Genomic DNA, 24888 nt, shown 5'->3' with positions numbered 1-24888 from the left:
CCAGGGAACTGGTGTTTACAAACTAAGCATCATTTGTGGCAACACTTTATGCGGCATGATGGAACTTTGCCGAGCGCGCTAAGTGTTGTTAGACCACTGACGTAGTTGCATGAAGTGGGTGATGAGGTACAAAAGTAGCGTTACAGCATGCCTAACCATATTTGTAGTACTGAGACAACCCATTAGATCTAAAAATGAACCTATTAGAAGATACTTTAAAAAGCGTTTTGTTCGTATGCAAATATAAAAAAATATTTTGGAAAAAAAAACTCAGCAATCGAAGTATACACATTTCTGCAACTGCTGTGGGCAGTTACATCAAAGATAAAAGTGAATTTCCGTACAGTGACCCCACGCAGTTGAATCACCCACAATTTATGAATCAGCTGATTTCAAAAGACAAAATTATTGTCAAACTTGTCACAAAACATCACAGAATTACTTTTACACTTAGTTTCTAATCAGTAAAAATAATTCTGTGATGTTTTGTGACAAGTTTGATAATAATTTTGTCTTTTGGAGCCTGCTGATTCATAAATTGTGGGTGATTCAACTGCGTGGGGTCACTGTATTATGAGTCCGTATTATGCTTAAAATCACTCGCCACTAGCTCAGTAGAGAAACCTATCGAAGAACAGAGACTTACCTTGTTGTGCTAAACTCGTCTAACGTACCTTCGCCAACTTTGGTTCCTGAATCGGGAATCGTTAATCAACGCATCTTCCAACGTGTCGCACATCTCTTCGAGCCCCTCGCATATCTTCCGCATCAGCATTATCATCAGGAGAAGCCAAATCATCTCCTCGTCTACGGAATTCGTCGAATCAGCTAATGAGGCTACAAATAAAAACACCGTCTCAAATCATTGTATAAAGAGGTATAGTAAGAACTCAATCATTGTTGCATGCTCTGTCATTAGAAAAAAAATCTATGGTCAATTCTCGCGAAACTTTTCCAAAGGACCTATCTAACATTGTGAGACTCTCTCCTCTCTCGTTCTCTTTCGCTCATAACTAAGCTGCTTTTACGTTTTTCGTTGCGCTCTTTGCATAAACCTCTAGACAATGTATTTGCCCAATGTTAGGCCCTTTTGAAAAGTTACGCGAGAATTGAATGTTGCGCGTTTTCTTCCGTTGGAAACACTACTTCGTTATTTTTTTTTTTTTAATTTTTAGCCACTGTGAATGGCAAACAAGCTTTGATTACAAAATCTGACGAATTGAACTACTGTGTATTTGTTAATTTTGCTCAATTCTGGCGTAAAATTTGAAAATGTCCAATCTGCTTTTTGTAAGCAAATACGTTTCTGTCATTGCTGGGCTTCCCGCGCTCTACTCACGCAAACCAACACCACTAACAGAAAGACCAATCTTCGCGCTATCTGTTAATGGTGTTGAGATGCGTGGGTGGAGTGCGGGGAGCCCAGCAACGTCAGAAACGTGCTTGTTTACAAAAAGCAGATAGGCCTTTTTCAAATGTAACGTCAGATTTAACAGATCTAACGAACGAGCATGCTTATGTTCGGATTGACTGACTTTCACGAAACAAGATTTTGATAACAGATTTTGTATTAAAATACAAAAAAAACAACTTAGTCATTACTGTAAAACTTTAGGCTCTACAAAAGTTATAGAAAACGAAAGAAATATATGATTAATCAATAACAAGAGCCTTGCTCATTTTTTCGGCCTTCCAGGGGGGCGCTTCTTGACCAATGGCAACGTGTTAGCCTCCGGGCGCAGTTGATATGCTCCGCTTGTGACAGCTGCAACTAGGACATGATAGCAACTGTTGTGCTTGAAAAACCAGCGGCATGTGCAATTCCAGTTGAACCATAGGGTATCCGTCATGGTAACGCGATGAGTTGCCTCCATGTCAGTCAGGTAATGATCCAGGCTGCGACGGTCCGAGTTGTTAAAAGCCTCAATTTCTCGACCGGTTACTTCCGCATTGTTCCCCGTTGGGAAATACAAGTGTTTCACACGGTCTGACCAATCGTGTACAGTTCTTGTGCGCTTGCCCGTGCGGATGAAATCGTATGCCATTCGCTCGTCCTCTACCGAGTACGTTCGTTCTTCGCAAATGACACGTTCGTCCTTGCCATAGTATTCTACCACGCTCATGATTCTTGCTTTGAAAGTGCCGAGCGGTTCCCTGGTACGGTCTAGGTGATGCTCTTTGATCGCCCTGTTCAGGGCTTCCAAAGAGTTGTTGGTGCTCGGGTAGCCCGGAAGAGCACCCTCGTACCAATTCTTGAAGTACTCCTTATAGACATATTTCTGAAAAAAATGGGCGAAACCGGGCAAAGCATCGTATTTTATGAGAAACAACTCACACGCCTGTTCAAAATGTATCTGCGTTGGAGCCAGCTGAATTCGGCTTACGTCCTTAAGGACCTGATCCTTATGCTCGGAGCTCTCTTTCGTTTTCGATAGATGTTTCTTCACATTCTGTACTACGTGGAAGTAGCAGTTGATCAACAGCAGATGTTCACCGAAGACTGATCTCGCGGCCTTTTTCAGTGCGATTTCTCCATCGCTAATAAAAGCCCGAACCAAACAGGGAATACCGAGACGGGTGCATTGATCCTGCAGGGTAGCAAAAACGAAGTGGTAGTCGGCTTCTTCCTGTTTGGTGATCGTTGCAAATGCCACCGGGTGCGCGTGGCGCATTTTGTCCACTAAGCACACAACCATTAGTGGGTACCCCTGGAGGGTAGTCTTAAATGTACAATCAGCAGACAGTATGTCGAGTGTTCTGAAGTGCGACAGCAGTTTTTTGCTGGAATACACCAGTCGGAAGCAACCGGTTCCACCATCGATATCGGAACCAATAATGAAACCCGTTTCGTGGTTGTTTGGTGTGGATGAATTGAGCTTGGCCCAGGCTGCTAGATCACCTGTGTAGATGTCGAGAAAACAATATTTTTATCATGAGATGTTCATTTACTGCGGCACAGGTAAGTTCATTCAAAAGGAAAAACATAAAATGTTTGTACCGAAGTTGCTTGAAAAACCTCACAAAAGCAATATGTTTGATGAAGAAAGCTTTCGGATGCCGTCAGTTTAGTTGATCATATAGAAGCGGGTTACCGAGCAGAAAATGGATTTGTTATTGGAGCATCTTTAACGGTGCGCGACTTTACTCGCTAGGCGCGCTGCCAAAGTAGTATCGCGATGGACCAGTGCACGAGTTCACTATTTGACGTTTGAGCGGTGCCGTGTTATTTATGTGGCCATAGCAACCAGTGAATTCGGCACCGCTCAAACGTCAAATTAGTGAACTCGTGCATCGGTCCATTGGTGGGTGATTAAATTTGGGAGCGCGATAGTTGCGCTACTAAAACCGCTGACGGTACTGTCGATATGAATCAGTGCAACTTAAATGATAGCTACCGGTATGGAAAAGCAGGGTGACGATGTCAAAATGATAGCGCGAGGTGGGATCTTGTGGTCACCTGTGGTTGTCGATGCGATCCACCACAAATACGACGAGAAACACAAGAATACAGCATAAATTGTTCATCCGACGAAAAAGGGATCAATTTTGTTCCGATCATTACCCCACGCAGAGGCGATGCATACCATAACAGCGGATTAAACACAATAAATAGTGGAGTAAATATACATCCACGGAGATGAATCCGTTGTATCCAAAAGAAGTGTCAAAACCTGTATCCAAACGAGCATAACGTCACGATTCCAATAACAACAATGGAACGCATGATGTCACATTTACACACATTCACATATCGCACGCTAAAAACATTTCACTCAGCAGTCTCCGCGGATGTATGATATTCAACTATCTATATTAAACACACAGAGAAACAGACGTCACACTTCACTCAATCTCCATCAACCAACTTTTTAACGTTCGATTCAAATATTCGATAGATGGCCGGTCCGCTACCTGCGGCGCTCGCGTCGTTTTTGCTCCTGTTTGACGTTTGCTCACAGAACAGAACACACAGCGTAATATTCACATTCTTCAAATTATTACTTCCGGTCACAATCGGATTATTCCGAGGCTGTGGGCCATTGTGTTTGTCTTTCTGGATGTTCCTGAGATGCAAAACTACACTCCGGTTTAGTCTGTGCGGACAACTCGCCAAACAACAACAACAGGCACATCAACGCAAAAAAAGAAGCAAAGAACTTTGACAACAAACGTCACAATTATCACCAAAAAAATCACTAGTGGGTAATCGTTATCGTTGATTCCACTTAGGGTTACCATCCGTCCTGATTTAGCAGAACATGTCCTGATTTTGAGTTTTTTTTCCTAACAAATCCGAGAAGTCTGGACCAACATTTGAAAACACATCAACATTGGTAAACAATGACTTTGCACGTCGCTGCTGAGCCCATGTCAACTTATATACACTAACTAATACCACTATCAGGTAGAGCAAACATCAATCATTCGATTACCGTGTACCCCCGATGGTTTGATCGCATTTAATCTGAACACTTTTTAATTAGACCCCCGCTAATTTGCACATCGTTCAAACTAAAAATGGTTTAAACGTCATTCTGCTCATGGAACGGAGTGGAACGATTTGGAACATCGCGAAACGAAACGCAAAACCAAAACAAAGCAGCAAATAAAGTTACCAGAAATGTGTTTCTCTGATACTTTCAGGGTGACCAGAAGTTCAAATTAAAAATGAACCCCGTTGGTTTTCATGAGGTATCGTTCAAATTAACGGGGGCTCACGGTAGTGGTGTGAATTTGCGTGGGCGGGCTGCTGTTAGGCCCTGAGCAGCAATTTTAAAAAAAAGCACAAGACCTTTTGTGCCCTTTTCAAATGTTGCTCCAGAAGTTTGATACTTATATGAAAATGTCCTGATTTTCAGTGAGGTCCCGATGGTTACCAAAATTCCACTTCGCTGAAGCGCATAAAAAGTTAGCTCACAATCAAAGGTGGCCCATCTTGCCCCGGTACCATTTATATGAAGTATACATGGAATGTAGCGCATAAGAGAAACAGGGAAACAGATTTTTATTTTCCCTATGCATGGAAAGCAAATATTCAAAGAAAATAAACTGTTAACTTTTGTAGATCCATGCAGGTCTTCCAACTAAATTATTGACAAAACCAAAACTCATCTATTGCGTCCGAAAACGACATTGACCCATCTTGACCCTGGCCACCCTATTAATCAAAATGTATCAAACATAAGCCCTCAGTACACTCTTTGCCAAGTGTGCAAATTTTTCCACACGCATAAACTAACACTTCAATATCCACTTGACACTTCAGATGTTTTGTCATTGTTGAGACCGTTGTTTGCATGTTGGTTTATGCGTGCGGAAAAATGTGCACACTTGACAAACAGTGTACTGAGGGCTATAAACTATGTTTTAAAATGGCAATAGTCTATTTTACGAAACGACAACAATGTTGATGCTTTTATTATTCCCGCCTGCTAGTTCTACTTCTCCTGTCAAATTTTTATTCATAAATTGAGCGATCAGCTGTTCAGTAACGTCTCGTAAAATGGCTTATTCAGTACTCAGGAAGAATACAAAATATATTTGACATGTAATAATCGTTTGTCAATGTGTGTAATAAATGTCTTTACAAAAAAAAAATTTGAGCCATCAAGAATCATATCAAAATTTGATATTTAATTTTCCATTTCGATCTTATTTTGTATCAAAAGTAAAATTTGTTATCAATTTTTTATGACTTTGTTCTCATTTCCTGCTCGGGTTTCGTCTCAGTTCTGATGAGAAGAAAGACAGAGAAGACCAAATAAAGATCCTTTCAATCAATGACTTACCCAAGGAGAGCTCTCCACATCCGTACATTGCTTGTGATGCTTGCATTATCGCGTAGTTCACACGGTTCTTGGAGACCTGCGGATTCGAAGCCCTGATGTGCTTTTTGATGTCTTTTAACGGAATTCCGCTGCGCAGCATGCGGTCCATTTCAGCGTAGTTTTCTTTGGTCAGAACTGTCTTGGCCAAGTCTTCGCTCTTTGCGGTATCGCAAGTGTGGGCGCCTTTTAGGTTGATGCTACAGTTTCTTTCTGAACCATTCGGGATAAACACCATCATTCTTCGCCCGCACTGCTGGGAGGCCTTCACTTTAATCCGACGACAGTAGTAATATTGTACTCTTCCTTTGGAGACCCTGTTTTCGACTTTGAAACGGAACCCGTATTCGCAATCCTGCACTGCTGTTTGTAAATCATCGGATGGTACGGAAGTGAACAGCTCCCATTTGACATCCGTTCTTGGCAAGTTGAATGGGTCCTGTAGGTAGTCCATAAAATTTTCATCAAAATCGGTCAAGTATTGTCGGAGATATACTAAATTCAAACACATGGTGTGTTAAAAACTTTGTGCAATGGTCCAAAAACCTCATTTGGCTATAACTTTGTTGGTGTTATCAGAAATTTTCACTGAAAGCTTTTTACAAAGTATTAATTGTTTGGTAGAAGTTTCATCAAAATCAATTCAATACTTTTTTTTCTTTAAATTCAATCCCGAACTATTTGAGAGCACATTTTGGGCATTTTTTGACGACTTATGAATTACTATCCTGATTTTCATTCTTATTTTACAGTTCATTTCTATTGTAGGAAACCATTCCCAGCTAAATTTTAAACTGATTCGAATGAATATTTTCAAAGTTATAGCAATTTGAACTTTTACTATGCAAAAACTTATTTTGGCTATGGCGACTTTTGCTCACATATGTGATTAAAAATTTCCAATGGTTCGATCAATTTGAATGAAATTTGGATTTAAATTTTGTATATATATATATATGTATATATAGTATTACCATAGACTAATTCTAAGACCATAAGGTAGCCAAGAAAATCGATTTAAATTTTAAGTTGAACATAAATTATGTACTGGGTACCGAGGTTCATTCACAATTTACGAACTGAACTGCAAAAAAAAAAAACCGCTACCTTGACCCGGGTGGTATTACACTCGAAAGAAGGTGAAAGTAGACCATATTTGCAGCAAAATATCGTTCTACAGGTAGGTTCGGAAATTAATGTTAAGTGAGTTATTTAAAAATTAGTGTTTTTAAATTAACCCAACTTTAAACAGCTCTAACACAGAAAGTATGAATCGTATAATCAATCTTTGCACAGGGATAGGAAGCTTGAAGCTTTGACTTTTTAAGCTCTCTGGACAGGTAATTGATAAAAAGTCATTTAAGTGCAGAAATTCTGACTTTTATGTAAAAAGTACCTAAAAAAGTGCCCCGTTTTCTCCTTTTTTTGATAGAATACTCGAGAAAAAAACGTGATCAATGCTAGAAATATCGATAACTTATTCAAAAAGCCGTAAGTAAAAAAGTAAATAAAATTCAGATTTTCTGTACAGCGCACTAAACACACGCGATTCTATACTGCGCACCTTTGCCTAACACAATTTTCTTCTCCGGAATCGCAAACTTTGTTATTTTCAATATGAAGTAAGTAAGATTTTGAATTTTCGAAACTCAACCGCGAAATCCGTCAGTTTAACAAAGGAGACAAAATGACGGAACCTTCAAACAAAATCAAAACACAACATGCGTCAAAATGGTGTATGATTTTGTCATTAATTTTTTTTCGGAAAAAATGAAACAAAATACATAGTTGTGGATATGAATCGGTAGCGTGCGAAATTTTTAGGACGTGTGCGGGAAAAAGATGTTTAATATTGGATCTTTGCTAAAACTGTTTTTGTTTGAAGGTTTCTAAAACTCACTATTGATTTTCTTAAAACCATGAAAAAGCGACTTACGTCCGACTTCCGAAGTTGGGTATCTCGCATCAATATCGAGAAAAACACATTTTCGGTCAATGCATTTTCTAACGCTTTTCCTCACCGACAACAATACCCATTCAATTGAACTAGAAGCTTTTCAGACGATTTTCAATCCAGTTTAACAAGTCACATGAACCTTGTAAACTTAGCATAAGATCACCCTGCCTCAACAGTAGAAACGGTCGGCCTTTACCTAAATAGTCTATACCAGTGATTCCCAAAGTGGGCGAATTCGCCCCCTGGGGGGCGAAAATATGTAAAATTAAAATTGGGGGGCGAAAAGTCTACAAAGGGGGCGAAAGTACTAGTAGCTATGGGGAATTTGAAAACAACGACTAATAACGTTTGAAGAAAACACTCAATTTATTAGAAGATTACACATCAATACATCATCTAAAAAATATTATTTCCACATCTAATTAGCCCACATTTTTACATTTTTTTTTTGTACTTTTGAGCATGCTCATTTTCAAACCACGCAGACAAAACTTTACGTTTGCGTTATGCAATCCATTTTTCAGCTCTTGTCAATTTAAACATGAATTCACGAAATATAACGTAGATCTAAGCAGTTTGTAATCACAGTTAACTTTGGAAGTATTATCAATGTCAAAACATGAGTAAATTAAAATAAATTTTATTCAAAATAAAAAAAAGGTTTTTTTTCAGCCGGATTTCAGGACTGGTCAACTAATGCTTCGAATGTTGGTCCATGAAAACCCGAATTATCACTGACTAATTTTTGAAAATGCTTATTTAATTATTTTGATCAAACACATTCATATAAGTTCATATTGCTAAACTATTTACACACAAATTAAGGAAAATTTTGCCAGGAAATCGGGTTTCAACAATGGTTGCCGAAGATGTAAATAACCTTAACCAAAAGACTTGATGAAGTATATGAGAACCAATTCATTGTTACTTTCAAAACTTCAAGAAATATCAGAGTTCTCATGGACAGCAAAATATAAAAATAAAACTTCTTCGATTTATATTGCTGTGAAAAGAATCTGGATGATTTCATGATTTTTATATATTTTTATTATTTTGGGTTGGAGGAAAATGCGTTCTCCGAATAAAATCTCCACAATATATAATCGAATAGATTTGTCAATACAAGAAAATCAACGAATATGATAGTAATTGCATATTTCTAATATGAATAAACAAGACAAGCACATATTTTTGGCGTTTATATATGTATAAAACTCACTCAATTAAAATTGCTTGGAAATTTGACCTATTTTTGGTACAATTTTGTTCAGATATTGATCAAAACTTCAGCAAAGTATAGCGTTTTATTCAAATATTCAAATCATATATCAGGAAGGGCGATTCTTAAAAATATAGCCCTCAAGGGGGCGAAAGTCAAAAAAGTTTGGGAAACACTGGTCTATACAAAAAGAATAAATAAACAACTAGGGAAAGTGTACCAGTTATGGCCATAGTGGTTCCCTATTTGGCCATATGTGAAATTTTGGTAATTTTCACATTTTAAATCTTTTTGAATGTTTTAACATCAAGATCTATCTTAAATTTAACTACTACAAAATATGAAAATTTTCAAAATTTGAAGACATGAAAGTAATCACGTATGGCGAAATATGGAACCATTATGTCCATAACTGGTTCACCTACCCTAGATTCGTTTTCACATAAACACCAAAAAAGTAAAAGAGAAGAATCTTACCACCACCGTAGATCTCCCGGCGACACGGCACTCTCTGGCCGATTCAAAGCCACAAGCGGCTCCGGCTCGCCCATCCGCCGGTGTGCCAGCGCTCGCCGATCGCAGCACTGCCGAATCTTCCGCGCGAGCGGCTTCGGTCTGCTCATCAAATGAAAGATTCTCTGCTGGATCTTCCGCGCGCACAGATCCGGCCCGCTCTCTCGCCAGTGTGTCAGCGCTCGCCAATTGCAGAAGCATTGGTGGATCTTTCGCGCGAGCGGCTTCGACCTGCTCATCAGCTGGTGTGCCAACCCTCGTCGCCTTCTTGCCGGATGAATGATTCTCTGCTGGATCTTCCGTACGCACAGCTCCGGCTCGCTCTCTCGCCGGTGTGCCAGCGCTCGCCGATTCCAGATACACTGCCGGATCTTCCACGCGAGCGGCTTCGACCTGCTTATCAGCTGGTGTGCCAACATTCGTCCCTTTCTTGCCGGATTGAAGATTCTCTGTTAGACCTTCCGCGCGAGCGGCTGCGGTCCGCTCTCTCGCCGATGTACCTGCGCTCGCTGAACGTAGGTGCCCCGTCGGATCTTTCACATGAGCAGCATCGGTCCGTTTACCAGCCAGTGATTCTGCATTCGTCGCCTTCTTGCTGGATCGAGGATATCGTGCCGCATCTTTCGCACGAGCAGCTCCAGCCCGCTCTCTCGCCGATGTGCCTGCGCTCGCTGAACGTAGATGCCCCGTCGGATCTTTCGCACGAGCAGATCCGGCTCGCTCACCAGCCGGTGATTCGGCGCTCGTAGTCTTCTTGCTGGATCGAAGATATCGTACCGCATCTTTCGCACGGACAGCTTCCCACTCTCCGGCCGGTGTGCCCAAGCTCGCCGAACAATGTTGCCCTGTTGGATTTTTCGCACGAACAGGTGTGGCCTGCTCATTCGCCGGTGTGCCTTCAGCTCGAACTTTCCTCGGCGTGTCAATACTGGGAAGCTGCACGTGAATAAAATAAATTTTTGGCATTATTAGTATTCTCGTCCATGGTGTCTGTAGACGTAGCTTTCAAGCGCAAAATTCATTATCGGATGAAATACTTTGCCAAAAAGGCGTTCGGCAATCGTTTTGCCGAGATTCGGCAAAAAAAAAAGCTTAGTGTGCACCCCCTCCCTTCCCCTAAACCAAAGAAATGTATCTTACCATCATAGGGCCTCGGGTGGAACGGCGCCCTTTGGCCGATTTGGAGCCACGAGCAGCACCAGCTCGACCATCTCCCGGTGTGCCAGCACTCGTCGGCTTCTTACCCGACCGGTTAGCGGAGCGAAAAGACTAGAATAAAAAGAAGACAAAAGTTCGAAAGAACGCCATTTGAGTTTAAAACGGACCTTACACGAGCATCAATACTTCATCAATATCAATAGTTTTCGTTGGAAATCGTAACATTTTACTAAAATAGTTTGATTAAACCATGTGCTTGAAGAAAATCCCGACAAAAAGTTTCCACTGATATGGATGAAGTAATGATGCTCGTGTAGGGCCCTCCGGAAGTTCTCAACAATGAAAAGCAGAAGGAAAGAGATGCGGTACCTACCATTTTCTGGATACTTTTGGGAATTTTTCACGTTTCTCAACACTTACTACACATCTACTGTGTAATCGCGGGAAAAGAAATGTTCGATACGAGCTGGTCATCCGGCGTCCGGGTCGGTCGTCTTCGAAATGAAAAAGTGCTGCCAACTGCTGTGACAGCGGAAAACAAAATCAACACCACACGGAAAAAAAATCTACACGGAGAAGAAAAAACAGATTACCCAAAAAATGTCAAAAATACGTAAAAATAACGCCAAAAACTTGCTGCACCGTAGAAAAATGCTTCTTGACAAACATTTTAACCACAGATGAACAGACGTGACACTTAGAACAAATATGGCGTTAGATTTGAATAGATCGTATCAACATAGGATTCACGGCAACTATACGACCTATTCAAATCGAACGTAACCATCGTCGGGTATACATAATTTGGTACTACGAAAGTATGCTGCTTCCACCTGGAAAAAGTTTGGTGTTTGCGTGATGCAAGGGAACGCTCAAAAATTACGTCTATGATTTAGGGAAAGAGGGGCCACTCGGAGAAAGGTCGCGATTAATTCTGCAGTCATTTTTGCAGAGTGCGAATGATCCACGGTACCCAGTAGGTAATTTATGATTTCTTCATTTTCTGGCAGATCGGTGTAAGCAGAGTCTACACGGAAAATCAAAAGTACTCAAAAATTAGTATTTTTATACTCAAAATTAAACTCAAAAGTTGAGTAAATTTTACGTAACCAACTAAGTTAATTTTACTCAACGAATACTGACGATCTTGCACCTAATGCGACGCACAGGCAAACAAAATTCTCCTACCACACAATGTTCACACCGTTTTCAGCACACATTGGTCGGTATCGCTGCTGCAGTTTTCTGTAGCGGTAGCGCATTTTGGGGTTGAGCATCAAATAGTCGGTTTATTTACGTGCTGTTTCTTTTGTTGTTGGGTGTGTGACCATTGTGTTTTCAACGATCGAACATTTGCACGATACTCTAAAAATCTTTGCAAAGCTCCATAAGTAGTTTCATACGAACTCAAAATTGAACGTGAAAAAAAACCTTCTTTTGTGTTAAAAATATCCATTTTTGGGTTCTTTTCATACGGCTTGGTGGAGTAAAAAGTACCAAACGCTAACAATAGAGCAGGTACTCAAAATTGAGTACTATACACGGTGGATTGCGAATACCCTTTAATGGGTTAAAAATACCCATTATGGAATAGCAGTCATATCTGTCATTTAATGGGGGAATTTCACAATTATGAAAAGAGTAAAAAAGTACTCATTCTTCTATCTCACATACAGTGTAAAAACGGGTAAAATTTTACTCTTTAATGGGTGAAAAATTAGTTGGAATGGAAAAATCGATCCTGAGCGATCATCATCAGTTGGCGAAAGAGCCACTTGTGCCGTTGATTATTAATAATATCATTCTCCAGGACGCAAATCAGACGCAAGTAAGTAGAATATTGTTTACGAATAACATATTCTTATATAGATATTACGATTGTATTTTATTTATTCCAAATTTCATTCATTTTCCCAGATCTTTGACCGGACAACTTTTGATGTGAATGCTGCGTCCAGCGGTCCAGCTTTTGTGCCCAGGAGTTTTTTTTTAACGATAACGTCAATTATTGCATAGATTTAAATAAAAACGAAAGAAATCAATGTTTAATTTCGATATTTTTACTTCCCATGATAGAATTCCAATATTTGCATTTTATTGAAACGGCTAGCCAAAAAGGGTATTTTTTTACCCATTTTGTAGTACATTCGACTGTTCCACAATGGGTAAAAAAATACCCTTTCTTTGACAGAAACCGTTTTTACCCGTTAAAGAGTAAACCATGTTTATTCATTAAATGTGAAGAGGCACTTCTAGCGGAAATGGGTGAATTTTTACCCATTATCGAATAGCAATCACATCTGTCATAAAATGGGGGAATTTCACTATTATGAAATGGGTAAAAATATACCCATTCTTTTGACTCGCATGCAGTGTATAAACGGGTAAAATTTTACTCATTAATGGGTGAAAAATTAGTTGTATTCTAGAATTCAATCCTGCTCGATCATCACCAGTTGGTGGAAGAGCCACTTATTGATCCGTTGAAGTTAATATTCATAATGATCCTTCAGGTTTCCAAGTACCCGCATGTAAGTATAATACAATTTACTAATACCATTTGCATATGAAAATATTACAATGGTTTTTTAATTATTTCAAATGTCATTTATTTATCCAGATCAGACCGTAAAAAATGGACGAAACTAAAAAGCTGTACCAAGAGCTGGACGCAGTATTCATAGACCTGTGTCTTTTAATTTGTAACCAAATGTGAATTTTCAATAAAAACGGAACAAATGAATGTGTAATTTCTACATTTCTAATCAACATTATTAAATTCCCTTGTTTGCATTATATTGAAACGCCCAGCCAAATATGTTTTCCAAAAAGGGTATTTTTACCCATTTTGTAGTACATCCGACTCCTCCTACAACGGGTAAAAAAATACCCATTCATTGACAGAAACCGCTTTTACCCGTTAAAGAGTAAACCGTGTTTACTCATTAAATGTGGACAGGCACTTCTGGCGGAAATGGGTAAATTTTTACCCATTAAAGGGTATTCGCAAACCACCGTGTATTAAGTACTCAATTTTGGCTTCCCACACGGAACTAGCGAGTTTTGTGAAATGGACTCATTTTTCAGTACTTTTGATTTTCCAGAGTCACGCGAAGAGATTTCTTACTTGTGTTGTTGTTCTTCTTCTTTTGAACTTTGTTTTCAGAATTTTGCTAGCGTGCTCGATAGGTAGCTGGTTTGACAGTTCGATACACTGAAAACAGCGTTGCAGTTGAAAATACTATATTAGAGGGTTAAATTAAATACACAACGCCACTTGATTTGTGCAGACTAAATTTGCATTTACTTCAAATGTTTTGTGCATTCAATTTTACCATGGTACCATTTCGACAGTAAAAATTACTATATCATGGTTAAAAACTTGCAGCAAGCCAGAAGCGAACCGAGGATCTTGCGATTGTCAAGCGTGAACGCTTACCGCTCGGCTATCGATGCGGTTGGATTGGGAGGGACCCAAAACGCAAATAAAAAGCGTTCTTGATAGCTCAATCGTGATTGGAATAGTAAATTTAAAAACTTGTTCATGGTTCTCATTACTTCAACGCTTGTTTCAGTGTAGGTAGACTTCGAGAGGGATTCGCGATAAGGGCCTATCTGACAAATCAATAACAATGAGAAAATAAGCAATGAAATTCCCATGTACAATTTTTAATCCTAATTAAAGAAAATATACTCAAAACTTAAACCTTTTCACTTTATTTCACATTTCATAAACCTAGTTTTTAAAATCCTCATGAATACCACACACATCTCCTAAAATTTCCCTAGCTATTTCGTACTCAAAAAATCTTTAAAGGTTTCGCCTTAAACGCACTCAAGAATGCCAGTATCGCCCAATATTATGAGCCTGTAATCGATATTATTTTCAGTGTCGCCTATTACTTTTGCGCCGTGTTTTTGAAGAGAATAAGCAGTGTCTTGCCCCTCGTCAACCACATCCTGTGTATTACTTTTCCACTGGGGCGACTGCCGCACCCCGACGGCGACGGCAGAGCAGTGTGTAGAGAAAGAGACAGTGTTCAGTTCAACTTTGTACATTCGACGAGAAACACGTAGAGTAAAAGTTTCCTTTATTCAGTTTTCCTAAAACTCGTGGTCGTTTCCTTTTTCCGGTAATCCGAAACATACGCAGATTCCCCTGTGCGGTAAATCATACTCTCCCACAGGTTATGAGCCCGGTTTGCGTTTCGGAAAAGTGCGGGAGGAAATTTTTGAGAAATTTTCGTTTCGTTTGGCGGCGTCGCGAGTGGCTAATCGGCGGTGGTAGTGCATTTGCAAAATGGCGGATTTCAAGGGACTCGCTTTCGAGAAGTTGAACAATCGAAATTGGAGCACGTGGAAATTCCGCATTGAAATGTTGCTCACCCGTGAGGAGGTTTGGCATGTGATTGCCGAACCGAAGCCAGAGCCAGTGGACGACCGGTGGAAAAAGGCTGATCAAAAGGCGAGGGCGACTATTGGGCTTTGCATTGAAGAAAGCCAATATAGCCTAGTGAAAAGTGTTGATTCGGCGAAAGGGTACTGGGACAAGTTATGTGCGTACCATGAAAAATCGACAATCACGACACAAGTGGCATTGCTGAACAAATTGTGGAGCATGAATCTTTCGGAAGGTGGTGACGTTGAGTGTCACATTCGCGAGTTAGAAGAAGTGTATGACCGGCTTGCGGCCGCGGGGCACGTTCTGACGGAGTCCTTCAAGATTGTGTTGTTGTTCAGAAGTTTGCCTGAATCGTATCAGGGGCTGGCAACTTTGCTGCAAAGCCAGCTGGATGCGGGTACGACGATGGAGGCAGTTAAAGTGAAAGTGCTTGAAGAATTTGAGCGCCGGAATGAGCGTTCTGGGCGAGTGAGTGGATCGGCGAGCAGTGAAGCCACCGCCATGAAAAGTGCGACAAAGAAGAGTCGAGAGAAGAGTAGTGCGGTGAAAACATGCTACCACTGTGGGAAGCCCGGTCATCTCCGGCGTGATTGTCGGGCATGGAAGAATGCGAAGCAGGGTGACGATGAAAAGAAGAAGCCCGAAGCTAAGCAGAGTGCGAAGAAAGCCAACGATGACAAAAGTTATGTGTGCTTTTCGGCTACCAACAGTGCGAAAAACAATGAATGGTATGTCGATAGTGGTGCCAGCTGTCATATGACAAATGACGAACAGTTTTTCACTAAGCTGGTTAAGAAAAGTGGCCCGAGTGTTGTGTTGGCAGACGGGAAAGTTGTGAAAACGGCGGGTTGTGGTTATGGCACACTTCGTGGTGTGAGTGGAAGTGGTAAACGTCATTGATGTGAAGCTAACCGACGTTTTGCTTGTGCCGTCGCTAACCAGCGGCTTGATATCCGTTGATAAGCTAACCTCCAAAGGGTTCACGGCTGTTTTTGAAGTCAGAGGTTGTGAAATTCGTGACAAAACTGGTGAGGTCGTTGTTGTCGGTGACCGATATGGTGGCTTGTATCGGTTGAAGCTTGGTGAAGTGTCGAGGAAGGTGGAAGAAAAGGTGCATAATCCGCTGTGCCAGCACCAGTGGCACCGACGTTTTGGCCACAGGCATCCGGGAGTGATAAACAGGATTAGTGATGAGAAGCTAGGTAACGGGATGAAGGTCGTAGACTGCGGCATTCGGCTTACCTGCGAGCCGTGCATCGAGGGCAAACTGGCTCGGAATCCGATCCCGAAAGTGGCGGAACGCAAATCAACGCTGCCGTTGGATTTGGTCCACACAGATCTCTGTGGGCCCATGAAAACGACAACCCCCGGTGGTAAGAGATTCATCATGACGATGATTGACGACTTTAGTCGTTATACCGTGGTCTATCTACTCGCCAAGAAATCGGAAGCACCAGGTAAGATCAAAGAATATGTTCGTTTTGTCCAAAATTTGTTCGGGCCGCAAACCCAAGATCATCCGATCTGATGGCGGCGGCGAATACTGTAACCAGGAATTGCGCACATTCTTTGCGGAAGAGGGAATCAAGGCCCAATATTCTACGGCGTATACTCCGCAACAAAATGGCGTTGCGGAGAGAAAAAAATAGGTCGCTTCAGGAGATGGCTCGAACCATGTTACTGGATGCTAGTCTTCCCACGCGTTATTGGGGAGAGGCAGTGGTGGCAGCGGCGTTCTTGCAGAACAGGCTTCCCTCGCGTGCTGTGGATACTACTCCCTTCGAAAAATGGCACGGACGCAAACCAGAGTTAGGATACCTCCGCGTCTATGGGTGCCATGCGTTCGTACACGTCCCAGATGTTAAACGCGGTAAGTTTGACGGGAAAGCGTGAAAACTTCGCTTCATTGGATATTCCGAAGAACATAAGGGGTACAGGTTTGTCGACACTTCTACCGACAAGATCACCATAAGCCGGGATGCGCGATTCCTGGAGTTGGATGATGGATCTTCTCAACACAGCCTGGCGAAGGATCCGAGTCAGGAGCCCGTGAACACTGAAGTGGTATGGCCGCTCAAGGAAAACTCGGACCAGCAAGCTGAAGAAGAGGATGTTCCTGCGGAACTGCCTGAAGATCAAGACGAGGATAGTATGTTTTTCGACCTGGAAGATCAGGATGCCGAAGCTGACCCCCTGGCTGTGAAGCAGGAGGAGGAGGACTCGGAGGAAGAAGACCGTGAAGAAGCAGCGCGATCGAATCAAGGAGCAGGCGTTCGGCAATCAGGCCGCCGGACGCGTGGTGTGCTACCCAACCACCTATCAGATTACGTTGTTGGTGTAGCAGCACATTCGGAGTTGGAACCGGTAAGTTTCGAGGAGGCGATGTCTTTCCCGGAACGAGATGCTTGGAAATCGGCTATGGACAGTGAGATGGCGTCCCACAAAAAGAATGGTACGTGGGAGCTAGTTCCTCTCCCGAAAGGCAAGAAACTAGTTGGAAGCCGATGGGTATTCAAACTCAAGCGGAATGAATGCAACGAGATCGTGCGCTATAAGGCACGGATTGTGGCGCAGGGGTTTACCCAGACTCCTGGTGTGGACTTTGGCGACGTTTTTGCTCCGGTGACTCGCCATGCCACTCTGCGAACTCTTTTGGCATTGGCTGGAAAGAAGAATCTCGTAGTGAAGCACCTAGACGTCCGAACCGCTTATCTGTACGGCAACATAAGCGAGGAAATCTACATGAAGCAGCCCCCGGGATATGTCGCTCAAGGCAAGGAGGAGCTTGTATGCCGGCTGCGTAGGAGCATATACGGACTGCGACAATCGGCCCGCTGCTGGAACGAGAGGCTGACGGAAGTGCTGAAGAAGATGGGGTTCGAGGCAAGCGATGCTGATGCGTGTTTGTTCGTGGGCATTGTGAACGGGAAGAAAGTGTACTTGATTGTTTATGTAGACGATTTTCTCGTGGCATGCGAGAGCGAACAAGTGATCACCAGTGTTTTCGAACAATTGAAGAAGAGTTTTGACATTCAATGCCTCGGCGATGTGAAATGTTTCCTGGGTCTCGAAGTACAGAAGAAAGACAATGTGTATAGTGTGAGTCTGACAAACTATATAGACCAGTTGGTAGCGAGAGTGGGACTCAGTGAAGCAAAGGTTTCGAAAACGCCGATGGACAAGGGTTTACTTGGTGATGAAGTGAACGATAAACCGTTAGAAGACGTTACGAAATACAGAAGCGCGGTGGGTGCACTTATGTATATTGCCGTGTGCGCTCGCCCCGACATCATGAACAGTGCTGCAATACTTGGCCGGAAGTTCAGTGCACCTTCGGAGAGTGACTGGACGGCAGCCAAACGCGTAATCCGTTACCTCAAAGGAACACGCGATTGGAGGCTGATTCTCGGCGGTGATAACGAAGATCTTGTGGCATTTTCGGACAGTGATTGGGCAGGAGATACCGGGACACGGAAGTCTACTACCGGCTTCGTGCTATTTTATTCAGGAGGAGCCGTTTCGTGGGCAAGTCGCCGGCAAGACTGTGTCACGCTGTCGACTTTAGAAGCAGAGTACGTTGCCCTAACGGAGACGTGCCAAGAGGTGGTCTGGATGCGACGACTGCTTCGTGATCTTGGAGAGGAGCAAACTACAGCGACGGTTGTTCACGAGGACAATCAGGGATGCCTCAGCTTTGCTCAGTCCGAGCGTTCTAGCAAGCGGTCAAAGCACATAGAAACAAAGCGCCACTTCGTGAAGAACCTATGTGAACGAGGCGAGGTTGCGTTGGTGTATTGCCCGACGGAGGACATGAAGGCGGACGTTCTTACGAAACCGTTGGGAAGAGTCAAGCATCATCACTTCGCGAGCGAGCTTGGATTGGTTGGCGGTGTGCCGAGCGTCAAACATTGAGGAGGAGTGAAGAGAATAAGCAGTGTCTTGCCCCTCGTCAACCACATCCTGTGTATTACTTTTCCACTGGGGCGACTGCCGCACCCCGACGGCGACGGCAGAGCAGTGTGTAGAGAAAGAGACAGTGTTCAGTTCAACTTTGTACATTCGACGAGAAACACGTAGAGTAAAAGTTTCCTTTATTCAGTTTTCCTAAAACTCGTGGTCGTTCCTTTTTCCGGTAATCCGAAACATACGCAGATTCCCCTGTGCGGTAAATCATACTCTCCCACAGTTTTTCATACTGGTTTCAATTAAGCCTGCCATGCCTTATTTATTTTTTGTTTGCAGTGTCGCCGTTTACTCTCACCGTGTTTTGATTACATGCTCACTAGCGCCACCTAGCGGAAAAATCTCGAACCAAACCGTTTGTCTTCCGGATGTCCTTGGCCTTCTGAACAACTTTGCCGAAGACTCGAACTTTCTATCTCTTGTGGATCACAAGCTAGAATTAATTTGAAATTCTCAATTTTACATGCTCACTAGCGCCACCTAGCGGCAAAATCACGAACCAAACTGTTTGCCTTCCGGATGTCCTTGATCCCCTGAACAATTTTGCTGAAGATCGTTTTTTTACAAGACGTAAGGATGTCGAGATATAGCAATGTGAATTTACCTGTTTTGAGGTGATGCTAAACTTTTCAGGGTGATCAATATTCAGCTGACTGTTGCAATACTTATTTTAGTGAGTCCGTATTTATGACGGGTAGTGTACATCGTAAAAGCTATTTAGAAGCTTAAAAATGTTATGTTGGTTCTTAAGATTTTTTTTTAATTAAACACAGGTGCTTTCAAGAAAAAAAAAAATCTTGTGTAATGTAGAAAAATCGTAAGGAAAGCATTCAAGAGGTTTACACAGTGAATTCTTACTGCATTGATGAAGTCCGAGTTTCTTACAAGTCAGAATGGATTTACTTTGGGATGTCTCGTTTTATTACCAAAATATTAATGTGGAGGGTGGAAACGATGATCATTTAATTATTTTATAATTATTACTATCTACTACTTTTACACTTCATTGGGATTCTGTTATTGAGATTTTCTTCCTATTCTTCTTAAACTGTAAAATTTATAATCCTCTTGCAAACAGATCATACTACGTGATCTTTTATACTGCCAGGTAAAAATCACCTGTAAGAATTACAAAAATTATTATAACTATAATTATGGACAAACAATCAAAAAAGACACATCGACTGTGGTAAAAATATACATACTCAAAAATAAAAACAATCACTAGATTACTAAAGTTTACTTATCTATGACTATTTTCTATCTGCTGTGACTTTTCAAACAAACTATTATTTCGAGAGGAGGAGAGGCAGATAGAAAATAGTATAGCTAAAATTGAGTAATTCTGCGGCTATTTTCGTTTTTGAGAGCTAATCGCCGTTGAGTTCTATTCAATTCTTTTACGCTCAACTATACCATCTTTAGGAAGTACTAACATCAAACTTTCTGATAGCGACATTAATTTGCGTGGGTGGTCTACCCGGATAAAAACGTATCATTCAGTGAATGGAATAAACCATTAATGTACAATATAACGTATTGGATACAATAAAGCGTATTGTAATTGAATGTCGAAGCAATATTATTCTTGTTTGGATATACAATTCAAAAACAATATAATATATTGTAACAGAACATTGTATTGTTTTTAATTGGTTTTATACCTTACAATTTTGGTCAAATTCCTATTTTCGCGTAAAACAACTGTTGCTTTTTTCTATGAAGCTTTGCTGAAAGAAATAAACAAAACAAGTTCAGAAAGCAAGAAATGTTGGGTGAAAAATATTCAAAAAGTTAAAATAAGTAATTTTTTAGAAGTCACTTGACATAAGATGTAACGACGAATGCAACCATGATACAGTTCGTTGAATTGTTTTTGTATTGTACAACAATACACGAATTGCTAATCAAGACAATACATGAACATTATATCGTATTGTATTTTCAAAATGTTTGTATGAGAAAATATCTATATTTGTATTGTTACGATACTTAACCACCCATACATTATATTGCAAAAATCTCATATACCATACAGTGAACTGTTCAAAACAATATATTGTACTGTAATTGTATTGTCATTTTACATATACTGTATTGTATTTCCAATATATTGAATGGTACTGTTGCAATACGTTATATTGTTTTTGTATTGTATTTTTTATTCGGGTAAACTGGGCTCAACAGCAACGTTTTCTAAAAATGATCAAGGTAACTTAAGCCCTTTTCTCATGTTTATCCAGACGACAGTGTAAACGAAAAATAATGCTCTTACCTTTGGTCCAAACAGCCAACAAGCTTTTCGTACGTTAGGATTGAGGCATCTGGTAACTTCCCCTGAAGACCGTTCACGAGTCTTTTAAAAGATGGCTTCCTCACCTTTGTGAGTGGTAGAATTGCATCTACTATGTAATCTGTGATTAGGGAGTCGGCTTTTGAATTTGTTGATTTCGTACAAGCGGGTCGATTGATCTTTTGAAAATTTAATTTTGTTTGTGATGCATCAGGCGGAACCAGAGTAGCTTGTCTGTTAGCGGTCTTCTTTTTCGGAATTTTTAGATACTCGTTGAGTAGGGTTTCATGGTCCTTTTTCCTGGAACAAACAATAAGAAGCATTAAGAAAAATGTTGTGATGTAATTGTTAATGCGCATTTCATTTACCTCTGGACTATTTCAGAAATTTTTCTAAGTGGAAACGTTGACATTTATGTCTGGTGTACTGCTAAACAATGCTATCTTTTTACCCACCATATTCAGAGAACAGCTCAGATAATATCTTATATATAATATATTAGGGGGCAGACATTGGAACAAAACAATTTTGTATGTTTCATAGGTAATGCACGCAAACATTTGCACGGAAGTGTAAATACGGAATCTCGAATATAAGTGCGCGAATGCTTCAGATTAAGGCGATGCTTTAAGTGGACTTCTTCGCTTTTCCGCACTTTTGGAGTAAAATTGCACTGTCCAGTGGTAAAAGAAATATGCAATACGAAAGTTTGAACCTAAAGGATCGTCCATGTATGGCGTATTATTAACCCCCTAAAATGGTAGTTTATACCGCACAATTTTGTTGCGTGTAGGTAACTAAAAATTTAGGTATTTTTTTTCTCCGTGTGACCTGGTCCAGATGGTGAACGAACGATACATAATTGACAAATAAAAGTAGGGTTATGTTTCCGAAAATTTGGAATTTGAATATGTTATTTAATTGCTGACACCTAAATGTTGCAAAGGTTGTCACGATTCTAATAAAAATAATTTTTCTCACGTTGTCACTTACCTTTAAGTGCAACAAATAATTTGTTGACTGTTTCATGGTTCCTTTCACCATCTTCCCGCACTTGAGGCATTCCGCCTCGGCATTTTTGCCGTCAGTTTTTTTAATTTTGAAAAACTTTTCTCCATTCAAAATTTTAGCACAGGTGCCGGCCGCTAAGCTAGCAGCTTCACATGCTAGCTCTACATGCTGCTCCATTGTTTGAATCACCACTAATTAGTTCAACAAAAGCAGCAGAACACTCAAATGCAGTGATGCCACATACACAGATTTATCTCTAATTACACAGATTTTTTCCTGTTCTGGCCTACAGATATCTGTCATCACAGATCAAAGATTTTTGAGATGAAAAAGATTTATAAGATTTTTTGACATTCTACAAGTTTTGGCACAATTTGGATACATAATGAAAATAAATGCCATTCTTCTACTTAGTGTTTGTTAAATACTAAAGTAATTCAAAATTTAAAAAAAAATCAGCTTTCATTTTATTTTGATTGCGATGGTTGCGTTGCGCGATGCACAGTTCACTTGTTAGTAACAAATATTACAACAATAATTGCTAACATTCCGAGAACAGGCTGGTATGTTCACAAACGCTCTTATTTACCTAACTGATTGAAATTTGATTTTTTTTTACGGAACACAGATTTTTACCAAGATTTTTGGAGGCTGACTACAGATAAACAAGATTTTTTCAACCAAAATCACAGATGAGAATTGAAAAATATGTGGCAACACTGCTCAAATACATAGGCTTTCTTCGCAACTGTACAACGGCCACTTTGCACTTCGACTTCGACCGCTCCGACGTGCTCAGAACTAGAGTTCAAAATGAGCACTGATTGTCTCTTTCATTCCAATGAGGTTCTTATGCGTTGATGGATTTGTAATCCAATCTATAAATGAAAGAGAACGAAAGAAACGGCTACACTGCATACTGGGTCAGATCGATTTTTTCGACGGCCAAAATCTCTAATACTCTGGATATGCATCCTAGGCGTGGTGTCTTCGACAAAGTAATTTGGAATAATTTGTACTACATTTTGACTCCTTCGGCATTGATCTAGATAAGTTAAAACTTATCTTGATCAGTTTTATCTTTGGGCAGGAGCGTCCTAGCAAAACATTTTTTACCGCATAGTTGATTGAGGTATTTCTGACATTTCTGCCGACACTTATGCTCAATCACTGACGTAGATGGCGCTGAATGACACTTTATTAAAGTTATCCCAAACAAATCGATTTTGACATTTTTTTCCTGCAAAACTAAATTAAAAATTTTGCCAGTAGATGATGTAAATTTATTTCGATAAGTTTTGAAAACTTGATGACAAAATATTTTTAACCATTGTTTTGCATGAAAAATTGGTCTCAATTGATGTTTAAGTTTTTAATTTGGTTTCATACAGCACCATCCACGTCAGTGATAAAGCACAACTGTCTTCGGCAGAAATGTCAAAAATGCCTAAAGAACTATGCAGTAGAATGTTCTTTGTTAGAACGATCCTTTAAAAAAAAACTTGATCTAGATCAGTTTTATCTTATCTAGTTTTAATCGGATGCAGTCAAAACGAAGTCCAAATTATTCACAAGTAGTTTGTCGAAGACAACAAACCTCCTAGATGCATATCCAGAGCACCAGCGGATTTGACCGTCGAAAACTTTGATCTTCCCCAGTGTGCACCGCTCTCATCGCACCACTTCCTTTTGGACTGAATAATTACTTACTTACTTATTTGGCTTTACATCAATTATCTTGATAAAGCCTCGCCAACAATATTTCGCCAATTCCCTCGGTTCATGGCCGCTTCTCTCCATCCTCGACTGTGACCCACGCTCTCCAGGTCCTGGTGTACCTGGTCAATCCACCTAGCTCGCTGCGCCCCACGCCTTCTTGTTCCGACCGGATTCGTGGCGAACACCATCTTTACAGGGTTGTTGTCCGGCATTCTTGCAACATGCCCTGCCCAGCGTATCCTTCCAGCTTTAGCTACCTTCACGATACTGGGTTCGCCGTAGAGTTGAACGAGCTCGTGGTTCATCCTTCGCCGCCACACGCCGTTCTCCTGCACCGCCGCCGAAGATCGTCCTATAGCACTCGGCGTTCGAAAACCCCAAGAGCTTGCAAGTCCTCCTCGAGCATAGTCCACGCCTCATGCCCATAAGAGGACTACCGGTCTTATGAGCGTTTTGTACATCGTGCATTTGGTGCGGGGGTGAATCTTTCTTGACCGCAGTTTCTTCTGGAGCCCATAGTAGGCACGACTCCCGCTGATGATGCGCCTTCGTATTTCCCGACTAACATTGTTGTCAGCCGTCAACAAGGATCCGAGGTAGACGAACTCGTCCACCACCTCGAAGGTATCCCCGTCTATCGTAACACTGCTTCCTAGGCGGGTCCTGTCGCGCTCAGTTCCGCCAACAGCATGTACTTTGTTTTCGACGCATTCACCATTAGCCCGACTCTTGTTGCTTCGCGTTTCAGGCGGGTGAACAAATCTGCCACCGTTTCAAATTTTCTCCCAATAATATCCATGTCGTCCGCGAAGCAAACAAATTGTCCGG

At 41.1% G+C, this 24888-nt stretch overlaps 1 protein-coding gene across 2 annotated transcripts; it reads right to left on the bottom strand.

Moving 5' to 3' along the window:
- Positions 1 to 1642: 1642 nt before the first annotated feature.
- On the bottom strand, positions 1643 to 22587 carry LOC110680472. 2 transcript variants are annotated; one of them, XM_021856279.1, is made up of 5 exons: positions 22324 to 22587; positions 10655 to 10783; positions 9479 to 10450; positions 5790 to 6264; positions 1643 to 2899 (listed from the first exon to the last, which is right to left on the bottom strand). In XM_021856279.1, the coding sequence occupies exons 1-5, from the start codon at positions 22516 to 22518 to the stop codon at positions 1677 to 1679; spliced, it is 2994 nt and encodes a 997-aa protein (XP_021711971.1). In that variant the 5' UTR covers positions 22519 to 22587; the 3' UTR covers positions 1643 to 1676. The 2 variants fall into 2 exon arrangements, with proteins under 2 accessions (XP_021711971.1, XP_021711972.1); XM_021856280.1 differs by lacking the exon at positions 22324 to 22587 and adding an exon at positions 11046 to 11229.
- Between the last annotated feature and the right edge of the window lie 2301 nt (positions 22588 to 24888).

This window comes from Aedes aegypti, unplaced genomic scaffold (assembly GCF_002204515.2).
Source record: "Aedes aegypti strain LVP_AGWG unplaced genomic scaffold, AaegL5.0 Primary Assembly AGWG_AaegL5_hic_scaff_1469_PBJ_arrow, whole genome shotgun sequence".
NCBI classification, from domain to species: domain Eukaryota; kingdom Metazoa; phylum Arthropoda; class Insecta; order Diptera; family Culicidae; genus Aedes; species Aedes aegypti.
This window is presented reverse-complemented; position numbering and strand designations above follow the sequence as displayed.